The sequence below is a fragment of the Hibiscus syriacus genome, unplaced genomic scaffold (genome assembly GCF_006381635.1).
Source record: "Hibiscus syriacus cultivar Baekdansim isolate YM2019G1 unplaced genomic scaffold, ASM638163v2 tig00111843_pilon, whole genome shotgun sequence".
In the NCBI taxonomy this organism is placed as follows: Eukaryota; Viridiplantae; Streptophyta; class Magnoliopsida; order Malvales; family Malvaceae; genus Hibiscus; species Hibiscus syriacus.
The window spans coordinates 546,454-562,492 of record NW_024063198.1 but is presented as its reverse complement, the minus strand read 5'-3'; the positions used below and the strand labels follow the sequence as shown (position 1 = coordinate 562,492).

Genomic DNA, 16,039 nt, shown 5'->3' with positions numbered 1-16,039 from the left:
AAATGGGTGTCAACAAGTGGCATCCCCAAATAATGACCCAAATCGGACACACAACAAACACCCAGCAAAGAGCTCAATCGGAATTGTTCTGCTTGTGAAGTAGAAGGGCTAAAGAATATACTTGATATATCATAATTTACCTTTTTTCCTAAGCAATTTTCATAGAGATCAAGAATAATCTTTACACGATGGAATTCAGAGTCCATCGTATGAAGAAAAAATAGACAATCATCAGCGTAGAGTAAATGTGTCACTCTTGGCCCTCTACGACAAGTACTTATGTCATGTAGATAATTTGAGGGTTGTTCAAAATGGAGAAGCGAGACAACCCTTGGGCACACAGGACAAATAAAAATGGCGACAATGGACCCCTTGTCAAAGTCCACGAGATGGTGAGAAATGGTCAGAAAGACTGACATTTATATGAATATGATAAGAAAAAAACGAAACACAGGACATGACCAATTAAACCCAACTCTCCACAAAAACAGAGATGAAGCAGCATTGCCCGGATAAAAGACCATTACATATGGTCATAAGCTTTTTCCGTTTCTAATTTCAAGGCTACGGTTGTGAAGTGATTATTCAATTTTGAGAGAATGAAACAACTTCTGCGAAATCAAAACATTATCTGAAATAAATCTGCCTTGGACAAAAGCACCTTGATTATCACCAATACAAACAAGAAGAAGAGGTCGTAGGCGATTAACAGTAACATTTGCAATAATTTTATAAATGACAGTATACAAAGCGATGGGATGAAATGCTTCAAATTAACTGGGTTTACAAGCTTGGAATAAGTACAAGTATTGTATTATTAACAGTAGACATGGACAAATTTCCTTCTAGCAAAGCAAGACATAGATCAAGTACATCACCCACAACTAAAGGCCAAAACGATCGATAGAAACTCTCCGATAGTATGTATGTTAAAAGTCATAGCAGCCGGCGGCTGTTTTTGGTCAAAATTGTGCAATTATTTTTGTTGAATTAAGCAAGGGATAATTATAACATTTAATCCATAGACTTTAGGGTATTTACAAGATTAGTCCTCAAGCTTCAACTATAAATACTCCATCCCATTTAGCTTCAAAATCATCCCAAATCATTCTAGATTTCTCCCAATACTAGAGAATTTAGAAAGTTTTCTTGAGATTTGTTTTCTCCTTTTTATCAAGAGATAATTGTTATTGTTTTCTCCTTGTTAGATTGAGAGAAGTTGTAATTCCTATTTTCTCATAGTGAAATTCTTCTATCGTTACACGTGGTTTTTACCCTATATTATTTGGGGGGATTTCACATAAAATTTGTGTCTTTATTTTCTCAAATTATCAGTTGCGATTTTGCTCTATCTGATAGCCGTATTCTGCAACAATTGGCATCAGAGCTAGATTAGAGTGTGTAATATCTACTTATTGTCTTTGTGGTTGCCACCAAAAGGTAGATCCTCCAACATAAGAAAGTAAGAAGGTATTACCCATTCTTTGAAGGTTCCAAAGAACTATTCACGATAGTGAAATAATGAGAGTTATCCGTAATAGAAGCTATGACAACGAAATTTGATATTGAAAAGTTCAATGGGAGAAATTTCTCATTGTGGAAATTGAAGATGAAGGTTATCCTGAGGAAAGACGGTTGTCTAGCAGCTATCAATGAAAGGCTGGTAGATTTCATAGATGACAACAAATGGATCGAAATGGACTGGAATGTTATGGCAAACTTTCATCTAGCATTAGCAGATGAAGTATTGTCAAGCATCGAGGAGAAGAAAACAACTAAGAAGATATGGGATCATCTCACCAAATTGTACGAGGCCACATCGTTGCACAATAAAATTTTCCTTAAGAGGAAATTGTACACTCTCCGGATGTCAGAACCTACTTCAGTGACGTAGCACTTAAACACGCTAAACACTTTATTTTCTCAGCTTACAGCCTTAAGATGTACAATAGGAGAACAAGAATGTGTTGAACTTCTACTTCAAAGTCTACCTGATTCGTATGATCAACTCATCATCAACTTGACAAACAATAATGTCACCAGTCTAATCTTCGATGGCGTTGCAACCGCTATTATACAAGAAGAAAATCGGCGCAAGAACAAGGAAGATAAATAAGTAAATCTGCAACAAGAAGAAGCGTTGACAACGATGAGAGGGAGATCAACAGAACGTGGCCAAAACAGCAATCACAAACATGGTAGATCAAAGTTGATGAGCAAGAAGAATTTAAAGTGCTACAACTATGGAAAGAAGGGTCACTTGAAGAAGGATTGTTGGAGTCTAAATAAAAACTCTAATCCACAAGGTAATACTACAAACACTTCAAATGATAGAGATGCTCTATGTTGTGAAGCGTCAACCACCATGGAAGGTAGAAAAAGATTTGCAGATATATGGCTCATTGATTCGGTTGCAACATATCACATGACCTCAAGAAGAGAATGGTTCAATCATTAACCTCAAGAAGTCAGATGTGTTTTCAACTTTCAAAAACTTCAAGGTGCGGGTGGAACTTGATTCTAGAAATAAGATCAAGTGTTTTAGAATAGATAATGGAGGAGAATACAAAAGTGAAGAATTTGATGACTTTTGCATGAAAGAAGACATCAAAAGACAGTTCACAGTGGCGAACACTCCACAACAAAATGGAGTGGAAGAGTGTATGAACAAAACCTTGTTAGAAAGAACAAGAGCAATATTGAGGGCTGTAGGCCTAGAAAAATCATTTTGGGCAGAATCAGTCAATATCACCTGTTATTTGGTGAATCGAGCTCCATCAACTTTAATAGAGATGAAGATACCAATGGAGATGTGGACTGGTAAACCAGTTGATTATTCAAACCTCCATGTATTTGGAAGTATTGTGTATGTGATGTACAACTACCAAGAAATTTCAAAGCTAGATCCAAAATCCAGGAAATGCAAATTCTTGGGGTATGCTGGTGGAGCTGTAAGCTGGGTTTCAAAATTGCAGTCAGTTGTGGCTACATCCACAATAAAGGCAGAGTATGTAGCAGCTACACAAGCCAGTAAAGAAGCAATTTGGTTGAAGATGCTATTGGAGGAGCTTGGGCACAATCAAGAGTATGTCTCACTGTTTTGTGGCAGTCAAAGCGCCTTGCATCTAGCAAGGAATCCAACATTTCATTCAAGGACAAAGCACATACGAGTTCAATACCATTTCATTCGTGAAAAGGTGGAAGAAGGGACGGTATATATGCAGAAGATCCATACTAAAGACAACATAGTAGATTTTATGACGAAGGCGATCAATGTTGATAAATTTACCTGATTTCTATCCTCTTGTGGCCTGTCAGAAACGTAAGTAACATGAAGGTACAAGGTAGAAAGAATGGTGTGAATATATGATTGTTCCAATCAAATCTTCAAGTGAGAGATCTCTGTCAATACCAGGTGCTTTGCGAGGATCAATTTGAAGGAATGCGGCTTGTATTTCTTCCTTCATATATGCAACGGTTAAGGATGCGTTCATACTCTAAGTTACCACTGGAGTCATGGTATGGAGAAGAGCATCAACAATAAGAGGCAAAGAAGTGCAAAATAAATCCGAATAACATTGCCACCGTCTCACCATAGATATAATCTCGTTTTTTAAATGGGTCGGGCCTTGGACAAAAAATTGTAAGCCCGGGCTAACCCGAATCATGAAAGCATAATATATATATATATTAAAAATGAGAATAAAGATAACAAAAGCATATCCTAGTAAGCCAACAAAATTCAAATCCCAGCTATGACTCGTATGATTTCTTTATTATAGTGGCATAATGCTACATTTAGTTTTCACATATTGTTAATTTCAAATCGTTAGTTAACACACGGTTAATACTTTAAAATATAAGTTTTTATAGTACAATATAACGTTGAAGCCCAAAATGTTTTAGAATAAAAAAAAGGTTAAAGTGACTATTATATCTAATGTTAGAAACATTTTTATCCTAAAATAAAATGTTAATGACCAAAATGACAATTTTAATAAATATTATAATTAAAGCTAAGTTAGAAAAACATATCGCTTTTATTTATAGAAAAATCATGATAATATTTTAATTAATTAATTAATATATTTATAATTTAAAAAAAAATACATATTATCCCCAAATGAAATTAGTCCACCCTCCCATCAATATTAATATATAAACCCATCTTTTATCAACATGTTTGATGTCCATCCCATTTAAAAAAATTCCAAATTAAACTGTCGTTTTTCACTTCTCCCTGTAGTTCAAAAGCAAAAGGAAAGGAGGACGCGAGTCAAAGGCTCAGCTCAACTATGTTTCCTTCCATCCACCCGGTGAGTTCACTCACTCTCGAATCTTTCTCAATCACTCAACTCAACTCTCTGTTTGGAACTCAGAGAACGCCCCCCTCAGAGGGGGGAAGAAAGAATTTTGAATTTTGTTGATAATCTTTTAGGAATTCCAAGAACAAGTTCTCGCATTCCGCATTGCTACTTAAAAGCGAAAAGTTATTTTCGTTTCGTTTTCTTTTTTCCTTGGATCTAACGGGCGTTTGGTGGTCAATCTGTCATGCATGCATGTGTAAATGCTAAACAGGGCCTTATTGCTTCAATTTCAGACGCATGAGGGATTAATATTGCGGTTGTGGCAGTTTTAGATATATCTGATGTAATTGCGGTCAATACGGGTTTCGCGGTTGTGTAGTTGATTTTTTATTTTTAAGAAAAAGAAAGCTGATTTTTTTATTAAAAAAATTAAAAATAGCGGAATGACGGCTGACTATTGCCGCTATTAGACGGTACCGGTCAAATTGCTACGGTGATTCACTGTTGTTGGTGTAATTCCGCTTCAGGCCTCTATTCTTCGTAATAGCGGACCCAGATGTTGCCGCGACCGTTATTCCAAAAAAAATTAACAGTTTTGTTTTTGTCAAAGGACAATCTAGAAGATATTCCCTGTGTTCCAGGTAGCTGATTATCTACTATTGGGGAGATTTGCTGGTTTCATGAATTGGGCGGTTTAACATTATTTATGATTGAAATCTTTAGGACTCTGTTGAAATACTCATGATAACGTTGCTTTTTTTTTCACTGACAAAATTTGTGGGATACAAATTCATTGCAATTCATTTCCATGTTCAATGTTTGAACTTTAGGCGTTTTTCTTTTATGTTGAAGCTTTGGTTGTTTTTGAGCTTCTGTTGTTTCGTCTGCCTAAAAGATTCCTTCATACTCAAGCTAATTACTCCTGCTCCTCATAGCCTTCGAGTCAATCAAGGCCCTTAGCTGCTGATTCCGTAACTCCAATGCAAGTGAGTCAGAACGAAGCCTCTTTGGATTCCATGGATGAAACGCAAAATGCAGGATTTTCTCAAGCCAAATCCATCATGGAGAGTTCCGAGGTTGTTTCGATTTTGAACTTTATTTTGCAGTGTTTCTATCTATGTTACTATAAAGAACAGTAATCTATTGTTGTATGGTTTCTTTGTACATAAGAGTTTGTAAAAATATGCAAAACTTCTTTCATTATACTTTTTTGTTTGTGCCTCCTTCTAAGTAAATGTTTAAAAACATTGATCTATGCAGAAACATCAAGAAGATCTTCGAATGTTGGGGATGAAATTCAAGCAGCATGAGGATAGCGTAAAACTTCTAAAGATTCAGAGGAAGAAACTACATGATTCTATACTTGATATGCAAGGTATACTTCTCTTATTTTCAATGCAAGCATGATGTAAACTCCATTTTGGAATTTAGAGAAGGAATTAAAGATGCCTAAATATTTGGCAGGTTCCTATCAATGATAACTGGAATGCATTATTTGCTGTTTGTACAAAACATAAACTTTACACACTTTCCGTTAGATTTACTTTATCAGGGATTTACATCAAGCTAAGTTATGATAGCTATATCACATTTAGTTGCCTAAATCCGGCACTTCACACACTCCAACCATAGATCTATGTTATTAATGATTGTATAATTTTGATGTCAGTCGTAATAGGTGCAAGTAATGTGACGAACTAATATTTGATGTTTATGACTAGGATGGCTTTGAGTTATATTGAAATGTGCTACATGGACTTAGCATTTTAGGGCCCCCTTCCCCACATTGCCTAATACTGATTCTTGATAACCATATAGCATTGCATATTTATTTTCAATATCTCCAGCTATCTATTGATTTTTTCTCAGTTATGCTTGGTAAGTATCAGTCTTCTAATGCACCTACGATCGAAAACAAGGACCATTCCCACCTTCAAAGCGAGGAGGAAACAACTGAACAGTTACTTCGGCGTGAAAAGTCAGCAGCAGGAATTTTGTATGAGCTGAGAACTCATCATGACACTCAGGCTTCTCATCTGACTTTGTTAAAGGATATACTGGGTGCTGTTGCTACACTTGGCAAAGTAGATGATGAAAATCTTAGTAGGTCTGTTTTGAACTGTCTTTTTTTTCCCCCCATCATTCATGTCCAGCAACATTTAATTTATTATCCATCTATGTTTGGAATGATGAATGTTTTTGCATAAGAAAGTTATAGCTTTATCCTTCCCCTGCCCTGGATAGTGGATAGGCCATTCATACAGTCCACTTCTGGAAAAAAAAGTGGAAGGGGGTGAGGGTGAAGATTTCAATTGAAGCTTATGTTTGGGAGGCTTAGTGTCCTTTTGTCTTGTCATTATAAATGGCGTCGGTGAGTGCATACTGCTTTCTGACATAAGGAATTTCTAGTGAATAGCCTAGCCTGTTTATCAAATAAGTTGACAATTGGGCTTCTGATTAGGGTTTTGTAACAATTGATCATGCTTATATGCAATTTATACGTGGTTTTTTACTTTTTTAAATGTAGGCTTCTCTCAGAGTACCTAGGAGTGCAGACTATGTTGGCACTTGTTTGTAAAACTTATGAATGCATTAAAGCTTTGGAAACATACAACTATGATGGCTGCATAGACAAAACCTCTGGTCTGCACGGGCTTGGTGCTGCTATTGGGAGATCTTTAGATGGCCGATTTCATGTAATTTCTCTAGAAAGTTTAAGGTATCAGTTACTCAGACTATCAGTTTGATATAATTTTTCTGGTTGCTATGGTTTATTAAAGATATTATAGAACTCAGTTTCATTTCCTCTCTCCCCCTCTCCCTGCAGACCTTATGCTGGTGATTTTATAGCTGATGACCCCCAGAGGAGGCTTGACCTTTTGAAGCCAAGACTACCAAATGGGGAGTGTCCTCCAGGCTTTCTTGGCTTTGCAGTAAATATGATCCTCGTGGACAGCTCGAACATATTTCATGTCACTGCCACTGGGAATGGCCTAAGAGAGACTTTGTTTTACAATCTGTTCTCCTGTCTTCAAGTGTACCGAACAAGGGCAGAAATGGTTCTTGCTCTCCCTTTTATAAGTGAAGGAGCAGTCTCTCTAGATGGTGGGGTTATCAGAAGCCCTGGTGTATTTTCTTTAGGCAGTCGGTAAGAAGCATCTGGCAAGCACCAGATACCGTATTCAATATGTATAAAAACTTGCTTTTCTCTTTCACACTTCATCAACTTTTGGGAATCAATTCACAGTTTCCTTGTGATGCATATGTTTTTGGGTGCATGAAGATTGTTGAAATTCCAAATCCATATTAGTTACTGTCGAGTCTCTCCTTCTCTGTGATATTAGGGAGGCGATAGATGTGAGATTCCTGAAAACCTCTGCAACATTAGAAATGTCACAGAAGTACATTGAAACTGAGAAGAAGATTAACGAGATGAAATGTGAAAAAGAAAAGTTGGAAGAGGATATGAAGAGGGCACTTGCATTATTGAAGGACGCCAAGTCCCATTTTGAAATAAAGAAGCAAGACTTTGTCAAGTTTCTTGCTATAAGCTCGTCGTATGCAACTCAGGTAAACTGAATTGTAGTCACTGAAACGAGATTTTTCCCTTTCGTTTGTTATTTTCTTTCTTTACAAATTGCAGCATACGTCCAGTTGTCTCTCACATGACATCACTTTCTTGGCAGCATCAGCTTCAGGCAGCAAGAGAGAGGTTGAATCCAAGATGATGATAACAAGTTAACAACCGAACCTAGCTAGCAGATTGGCAACAATGGAGAAGCCTTTAGACCTTAAATTTCTTCTTCTGCCACCATGATAGAATTTTTGCCTTTTTGATGGACTTGCGAATCGCTGGGGCGCAAGGGAAAAGCATATTTTGCTATTTTGACCTTTTTATTTTTCTTGATAAGTACATACCTTCACTAGTTTTGATGTCACATATATTTATATATACACACACCATGGTGAACCAGAAGCTAGACATCAGATCACAGAAGGCACCCCTTGGTCCTTAGTATGGTCATCTGTATAGTGGGTTATTTATATGATCATTTTGAGGCATATTTATAGAATCAAGATTCTTGATCTAACCCGAAAGACATGAATTTGAGTTTTAAAAAAAATGAAGAAACGAGACAATTTACATGAAAGTAACAAGAGAAGAAAATGAAGAAGAGAAAGAATAGGTAAAAACATGTTCCACCGAAATTTGAACTAGGGTTATTGGATTCAGGGTCAAATGTCCTAACCGCTAGTTTGTCCAGTGGGAGGGACGTTCTTATTTGTCATCATTTGTTAATTTCTTCCATCATTGTTTTCATTACTTGCACGCTTTTGGTGCGTCTTTCTTTGAGTGTTCCATCCTCCCTCTTTATAATATTGCTTTTCATTTTCTTAAACTTAAAGTCTTCCAACTTTAATACTAATCTCAATACAAGAAGCTTGTCACACTACTTGTGTTTATGTTTAAGTAGGAACATATGATTTTTGTGTAAAGATATTAATTTTTATAAAATATATTAAAATTTAACAAAAAATATATCATATTAGAGAATTCATCAAGTGACTTTGGTAGTAAAAAAAAATATTGTTCTCCTAATGTCCTCTCCATTTATCATTATTTATGTTAAACTCAAATTAAATTTATCTTTTATATAATTGCTAAATATTTAGAAGAAATAATAATAATTTTATGGTCGATTATTTACATTAGATTCAGATCCTAAAAGAGATTTAGTATGATATTTTAGTCAAAGACAATCCAATCTCATACCGAATTACAATCAACAAAAGACAAATGTTATTTACATTACAATAACTGAATTTCAGACCATCTTATCCATTTCCTACATTATCTGGACATGCCTACATTTCTTACTACTAAACACTGAGCATAATACATCGTCGTAGTCAGCTTCCTACTAATACAAAGCATAACGTCGTCGTTTTCCTTCATGTAATTACCCCTTTTACCCCCACTGTCTAGGCAGATATCCCCGAGCTCATTCGTTCTTTTGTGTAATTAGCAAGATATTTTCATGGTTCTGTTTTTCTCCTCAATTCTTCAGCGTCTCTTCCAGATTTATCTACCACTACTTGTTGGGACAAAGAAATCCTCAACACATACATGATAATCCCTAAAAATCCCAAATTCAGTTCAACCCTCAATCTCCGTCAGCTTTGTTATGAACCCTTGAAATCGGCCATCTTTTTTCTACCCCAAGTTTCCCTTTTTATTTGTTTTTTTTATCTTTCTTCGTCCCATGGCTGCTGCTGCTGCTCTTAGATCGAAACCTTCATTCGAAACAGCCTGTTTAACGGTCTCTCAATTCAGGCACTTCCTGTCAAGTTATATGCACTATGGCCGCGTGGTTACCTCCTCCAGCCGTACCAAATGGGACGACTACTTCGTCAATACTCCTTATCACTTCACTTCTTGCAGACCCTTATCGCTTCGCGCCCAATTCCTCGAAAAGGGTTCCAGTTCATTGGAAATTACTAGGAATTCTCACTCTTTGAATAATGATTTCGATAGACAACTGAGGGGGAGATTGAGTTATAATAATTCTACGGTTTTGAGCTCTCATGGGGACCCACCGGAGGTTTGGCAGCTGCCTGGAGATGGGGTTGCTATTCGGGTTAGTGGGGTGAATTTGGGCCGTGGTGGACGAGGTGGTGGAGGAGGGGCGGCTACGGGTTCTGGAGGTGGGTTTGGACCGGGTTCGAAGGATGATTGTAGGGGGGGATCTAATTTGGGGCATGATTTTCCGACTCCCAAAGAGATTTGTAAAGGATTGGATAAGTTTGTGATTGGGCAAGAGAGGGCAAAGAAGGTGATGATTGTCGGTGTTTTTGGTTCCGTTGTCATTTTTATTATTGTTGAAATGGGCATTGGTTTTCCCTATTGAAAGTAGAAACTGCATTTATCGATTAATTATTTAATAGCATTTGATCGGTTTGAAGTTATGTTCATATCATCATCTTTTATTTCTCCTGGTATTAAGCTGTTGAATTATGGTATGCGATTCTCCTATGTTGATGAGGTGGTAAATTTTGAATAATAGCACTGTTCTTAAAGCTGCATAGGATGTAAACATCCTTGTACATCAGTCTTCTGGCCTAATGTTATGCCATGAATGCAGGTTCTGTCTGTGGCAGTTTACAACCACTATATGAGAATCTACCACGAGTCATTACATAAACGGTTAGTTTAATTCCTTTGAGATATGCATCTGTTTCCCTTTTTTCATTGCTGCAATTGTAAATTCATAGAGAGAGATGGTTGATGTAGGTAATAATTAGATACATGGTTTTTCCTATGCCTGAAAAAAGAGAAAGGAAAGGGAAATATTTGAAGCAATACACAAAAACTTTTAGCATATCGAAGATACCTAGATATAGTCTACGCTTATAAATGGTGACAGCCAGTAGTTATAACTGTATTGTCTAGTGAATACAGATGCTCTGAATTGCAATGTTAGCTGTATTTCTTCTACGTGTCTCTATCTTTGAATGTGCCGTGTGTTCATGTGTATCTTAAGGAGAGTATTAGTTATTAATACGTCTCCTTGCAATGCTAGGCCTGCAGGAGATTCAGGTAGCAATATAGCAGATGTACTAGAAGATGATATAGTGGAACTGGAGAAAAGTAACATTCTTTTAATGGGGCCAACAGGGTCAGGTAATTTTTCATCGTACTTGATGTTAAAAAATGAGTATCTACTTCTATGTTTCCACACTATGAGATTTTCTTTGATTGAGTTGTGCAAGTTCTTCAGTTTTGTCTCAAAGTTTTCCTCTCTTTTTTTTAATGTGCCATTTAAATGAGGTGTGAATATTTGTTGACCTCCAGTTTTTCCATTATCATTTGAATTGTAATAATTTCTTCTTCTTCTTTTTTCAATTACTAGTCTTGCATTACCTTCTGGCTTTGTTTCAAGGACAGGGAAAACATTACTTGCCAAAACCTTGGCTCGCTTTGTGAATGTTCCTTTTGTTATTGCGGATGCAACTACCTTGACTCAGGCAAGCTGCTGACACTTTATTGTTGTAATTAAATGTCTTTGATAATTTAATGCTTTTCCTCTTATGGTGATTTTCTTTCATTTAATTAGTGGTTCATTAAACATCTTATTATTGTTAATAGAAGTGTAATAACCTTCATAGGTCATGGAATTTTTGTTTTGTTTTCAATTCTTTTGATTTCTTTTCAAGATTGTTTTTGGTTTAAAAATGCATCATTTTATTTTACTTCCATGCATTTTAACGTTGAAAGTAAACTGGGTTTTCTCTTTACTTCTACTGTCTTCCCTTCCACGACACCAAGCAAAGGATCTCTGAGAAGTACTATTTAATACCATAGCTTGATGCTCTTGCTCATTGTCCCCCCTCCATGGGATCTCTTTTCCATGCATCAGCTATATATAGACTATCATAATAAATTTATATTTAGATTCTTTTGGGATATTTTATTGATAAAACTTAGAGTGAATTAATATTTTTATATATTTCTTTTTTTGTGTGGATAAATTTGATATTATCATGTATGAAGCACAATTCTTCTACAAGTGTACTATTTTTGGTCCACTTGCAACCAGATTATTTAAGGTTGCTGCTGTAACAAATCAACCAATAATCTATTTACATTCTAAGACTTGAACTACTTTTTATTTTAACTTATCTGTTTATAAAAATATTTCCTCATTGAGTATACCACTTTGTTTGAAATTTTGTTGTTCGTATACATGTTGCATGGAACTGAGTGTTGTTCTTATGCTATATGCAGGCAGGGTATGTAGGTGAAGATGTTGAATCTATATTATACAAGCTCCTTGTGGTAAATTTCAAGAGCTTTATGTACTCTGTATGAATTAAGAGCTTTGAAGTGCAAATATTTGTTTATTTCTCATTACATTATAATGACATTGTTTTGTATCTTTACCAAAGATAGCTTTAACTTTGCATTAGATAGGTCTTCTTATGCTACACTTTAAATTAGCACTAGTAAACGTGAAAATTTTATAGTAAACCCAAGTGCATTGATGCCAGAATAATCTTAAGTTTCACTTCTTTCATTTCATGAGAAATTTGTTGGGGTTGTACTCTTATGCCTTCTGTTGATTAATTATCCTGTTCCGAATTTGTACACTTTTTTCTTTTCCAGGTTGCTGACTATAATGTTGCAGCTGCACAGCAGGGCATTGTTTACATAGATGAAGTTGATAAGATTACTAAAAAGGTTTGTTCCATCTTATTTGTAAAATCCATTTGCCTTTTATTGCTCTTGATTCATCTCTTACTTCTTGCAATGCAGGCTGAGAGCCTTAATATTAACAGGGATGTTTCTGGGGAGGGTGTTCAGCAGGCATTACTAAAGATGCTAGAAGGAACTGTAAGTTCATGGTTTACTAACTGTGGAAATATTTTATTGTAAATGGCAATTTGAAGCTGTGGCACCAGATTTTATTATTGCTTCCTTTGGTTGTAGATCGACTCCATATAAGATGAGCTTGCAAATTGTCTTGATTTCATAAGCCTACTAATCATCAATTGCAGTTAGTATTTAATCAGGTTTTTGATTTTATAAGTGATTCACCATCGTGATTTATGGAGCTCTTTTTGTTGATCCAGATTGTTAATGTTCCTGAAAAGGGAGCTAGAAAGCATCCTAGAGGTGAAAATATTCAGGTATGCATACTCAGAGTTGTAACAGCACTAGATGGGCTTATTTATGTTAGTTAATGCAGACCACATGTATAAGATATCCGTTATCATGGCAAAGTCTGTCTGATTTTTGATGGGCCATACAATTTCGTGCTCATCTCCCCCTCTATTTGTGATCACTTTTTTATTGTTTTGTTTTGATATTTTTTTCAATATTTTAACAGATTGACACAAAGGATATACTCTTTATATGTGGGGGTGCCTTTATCGACATAGAGAAAACAGTCTCAGAAAGGTTAATTCCATGTAAACAATTTCAATTTTGGTGTCCTCAACTTTTAACAAACTGCTAGATTTTTCCTAACATTGATGGAAGTTTCTTGAATGCATTTCAGACGTCAAGATTCTTCCATTGGTTTTGGAGCCCCGGTGCGTGCAAACATGAGAGCTGGTGGTGTTACACATGCTGCTGTGACGTCATCTTTAATGGAGACTGTAAGTGTTCTTTAGCATTAGAGGTGATATTAATTCATACATAGCTATGTCAAGATTTTAAATTATTATCCTATATGAACCACTTCTGTTTTGACAGGTTGAAAGTAGTGATCTCATTGCATATGGTTTGATACCAGAATTTGTTGGAAGATTCCCTGTTCTTGTGAGTTTGTTGGCTCTAACTGAAGAACAACTTGTTCAGGTGAATGTTTTACTTTGTTTTTTTGGATTTTTAGCCTGCAAAGTATATTCTTACTAGGTTATTACGGTATAATGAAGAACTGAAGGAATTGGTCGATCACACTATTGCAGTCATTATTTTGAATTTTTATTAGGTTTCCTGAACAAAAAGTATATTTGTCTTACCGTTGGATCAGACATGTTTTTTAAAAAAAAAAACGGAATTGAAGATTAATGGTCTGTGTAATGTTTCTCTGAAGGTGCTCCTATTGTTTTTCTTAAATGGCTTAGCTGTACTGGTGAATAGTGATGCAATTGTTTAATTAGCTTTATATACGATGCTTACTGGCACCAATCCTCATTTAGGTCCTAACAGAGCCAAAAAATGCCCTGGGAAAGCAATACAAAAAGATGTTCCAAATGAATGGAGTAAGTTCTTCATGTCCCCCTATTTTTGAAATGTCATGTTCCTATATTTAATTTGCATGGGAACTGATTTCACTTTGTTCTTCCTTACCTCAGGTCAAACTGCATATTACAGAAAATGCCTTGAAATCAATTGCCAGAAAAGCAATAACTAAAAATACTGGGGCCCGAGGCTTAAGATCTATCTTGGAGAATATCTTGATGGATGCCATGTATGAGGTATGCTATTTCTTACTGTTCTTTTTTCTTGTCTCCAGCTATTATGACTATAGTGTGCAGAAGTTCTCTTGCTACAGATCTTCCTGTCATGAGAAATGTGCGTTGGATGGATAGTACTATCATATGGCATGTTTTAGCCTTTTATGGACTTCGGCTCTACTGTTACTGGTCCTTTGAATGGAAGGACCATTCCAGTTAAGCCCTTTATGGCCCCACTCTAGTGGGACCATAATTTTATTTAATGAACTCGTTCTCCCTCCAATCGAGCACCTACCCTATGATCAACTTCTTTGCCTTGTTAACCAACCTAGTAGAAAATATGAGCTCTGTTCTGATACTTTCATGTAGGGTTGAGCATTATTTCACTATACTTGGAAGTCTACGTAACTGATTGGTTTTTTTGGCTTGAAAGCTAGAAGATTTCATAATATTATGATACCAACCCAACTCCATGTAGAAACACTAGAAACGCTAGTTGAGAGGGTCCACATAATGGGTCTCAGCAGTATCCAATCCGGATTACTTTCATAGGCATGCTTTTGGAGACCTAGCTAAACACTAGAAAATCTCGGCTTTAGGTTTCTGGGGTTAAAAAAGAATGAACTTCTGCCTAGATTGAATTTAGAAGGGGTAAGTGTCTCTGTACCATGGGGTGACTCTTCAGTTACGTCATTGTTTGGGACCAATCCAAATGCTTTTAGATTACCATGGAGCTTTTATTTTATGGATTTTCTTAAACCTGTGCATGCAGATACCGGATGTTAGAAGCGGTGACGACATAATAGATGCAGTAGTAGTTGATGAGGAATCCATTGGAAGTGGAGCGAAGATTCTTTACAGTAAAGGTGCATTCGACGGTTACCTCTCGCAGCAACCAAAACCGAATGAGTTGAAGGTGCGTATGAATCTTGCAGTTCAGGTCAGTATTTATATGTTGGTAAGTAAATTGAAAATTGTGTTGGCGGTGGTGTTTCAGGCAAGTGATAAGGAGCAGGCAGAGGGTGAGGTGGAAACGGAGCTTATTCCTTCAGTTGTTGCCAGCATGTGATTATGTAAACTTAAATTGTACAATGTACATAATAATTCTAGAGATGATTCATTTGACATCCACACACTTCATTTTTATTGAGAATATATATATATATACATGTGGTTTTATTTCAACTTAGCGTCTCCTTGTTTGATGTGGCACTAGTATGATGACAACGAATATTAAATTTTAATTCAATTGTTAATTTTGTTTAAAAGTTTTTATCTAATCTAGAATAAGTATAAGATAATATTTGTTTATAAACTTAATTCGTGCTTATCTAAAAGTTGCGGAGAGCATAATACCATATTGAAAACGTGCAACGACTATTTATTATGATATGTTATTTGAACTTAAAATTGAACTTTTTAAATTTTTTAGACAACTACATGATAATATATATTCATAATTTTTTTGAATCTTTTGTTGAACCATGTTTTATAATATTTTGATATAACAAAATTAAGACAATATTTTTAGACTTGATTGAATTTGTTTAAAGTTTTCAAAAATAATTCAAAGTCTATTATTAAACTAGAATTTGAACAGAAAATGTTTTTCTGGGTACGTAGTATCGATACTGTTCACGTGGTACTAATACCAAAGGTAAGAGAAGTATTGATACTCTCTAGGTAGTATCAATATTACCAGTTGTTTTTCAAATAGCTCAAATTTCAGAATGCAAAATAGGTACCGATACTCAAAGAAGTATCGATAC

At 35.7% G+C, this 16,039-nt stretch overlaps 2 protein-coding genes across 3 annotated transcripts; both read left to right on the top strand.

Annotated features, from left to right (window-relative positions):
• The first annotated feature begins 4,207 nt into the window (after window positions 1–4,207).
• Window positions 4,208–8,290, top strand: LOC120172172 (protein DEFECTIVE IN MERISTEM SILENCING 3-like). 2 transcript variants are annotated; one of them, XM_039179704.1, is made up of 8 exons: window positions 4,208–4,316; window positions 5,243–5,383; window positions 5,568–5,682; window positions 6,177–6,414; window positions 6,835–7,026; window positions 7,135–7,455; window positions 7,652–7,877; window positions 8,006–8,290. In XM_039179704.1, the coding sequence occupies exons 1-8, from the start codon at window positions 4,296–4,298 to the stop codon at window positions 8,033–8,035; spliced, it is 1,284 nt and encodes a 427-aa protein (XP_039035635.1). In that variant the 5' UTR covers window positions 4,208–4,295; the 3' UTR covers window positions 8,036–8,290. The 2 variants fall into 2 exon arrangements, with proteins under 2 accessions (XP_039035635.1, XP_039035634.1); XM_039179703.1 differs by having other exon boundaries at window positions 7,994–8,290.
• Window positions 8,291–9,426: 1,136 nt separating this feature from the next.
• LOC120172171 (CLP protease regulatory subunit CLPX1, mitochondrial-like) lies at window positions 9,427–15,360 on the top strand. Its single transcript, XM_039179701.1, has 15 exons — window positions 9,427–10,141; window positions 10,451–10,512; window positions 10,889–10,989; window positions 11,254–11,333; window positions 12,094–12,144; window positions 12,472–12,546; window positions 12,622–12,699; window positions 12,939–12,995; window positions 13,196–13,266; window positions 13,367–13,466; window positions 13,564–13,668; window positions 14,013–14,075; window positions 14,169–14,291; window positions 15,043–15,186; window positions 15,268–15,360. Exons 1-15 carry the CDS (start codon window positions 9,572–9,574, stop codon window positions 15,337–15,339), a joined length of 1,752 nt encoding a protein of 583 aa, XP_039035632.1. The 5' UTR covers window positions 9,427–9,571; the 3' UTR covers window positions 15,340–15,360.
• Window positions 15,361–16,039: the final 679 nt, after the last annotated feature.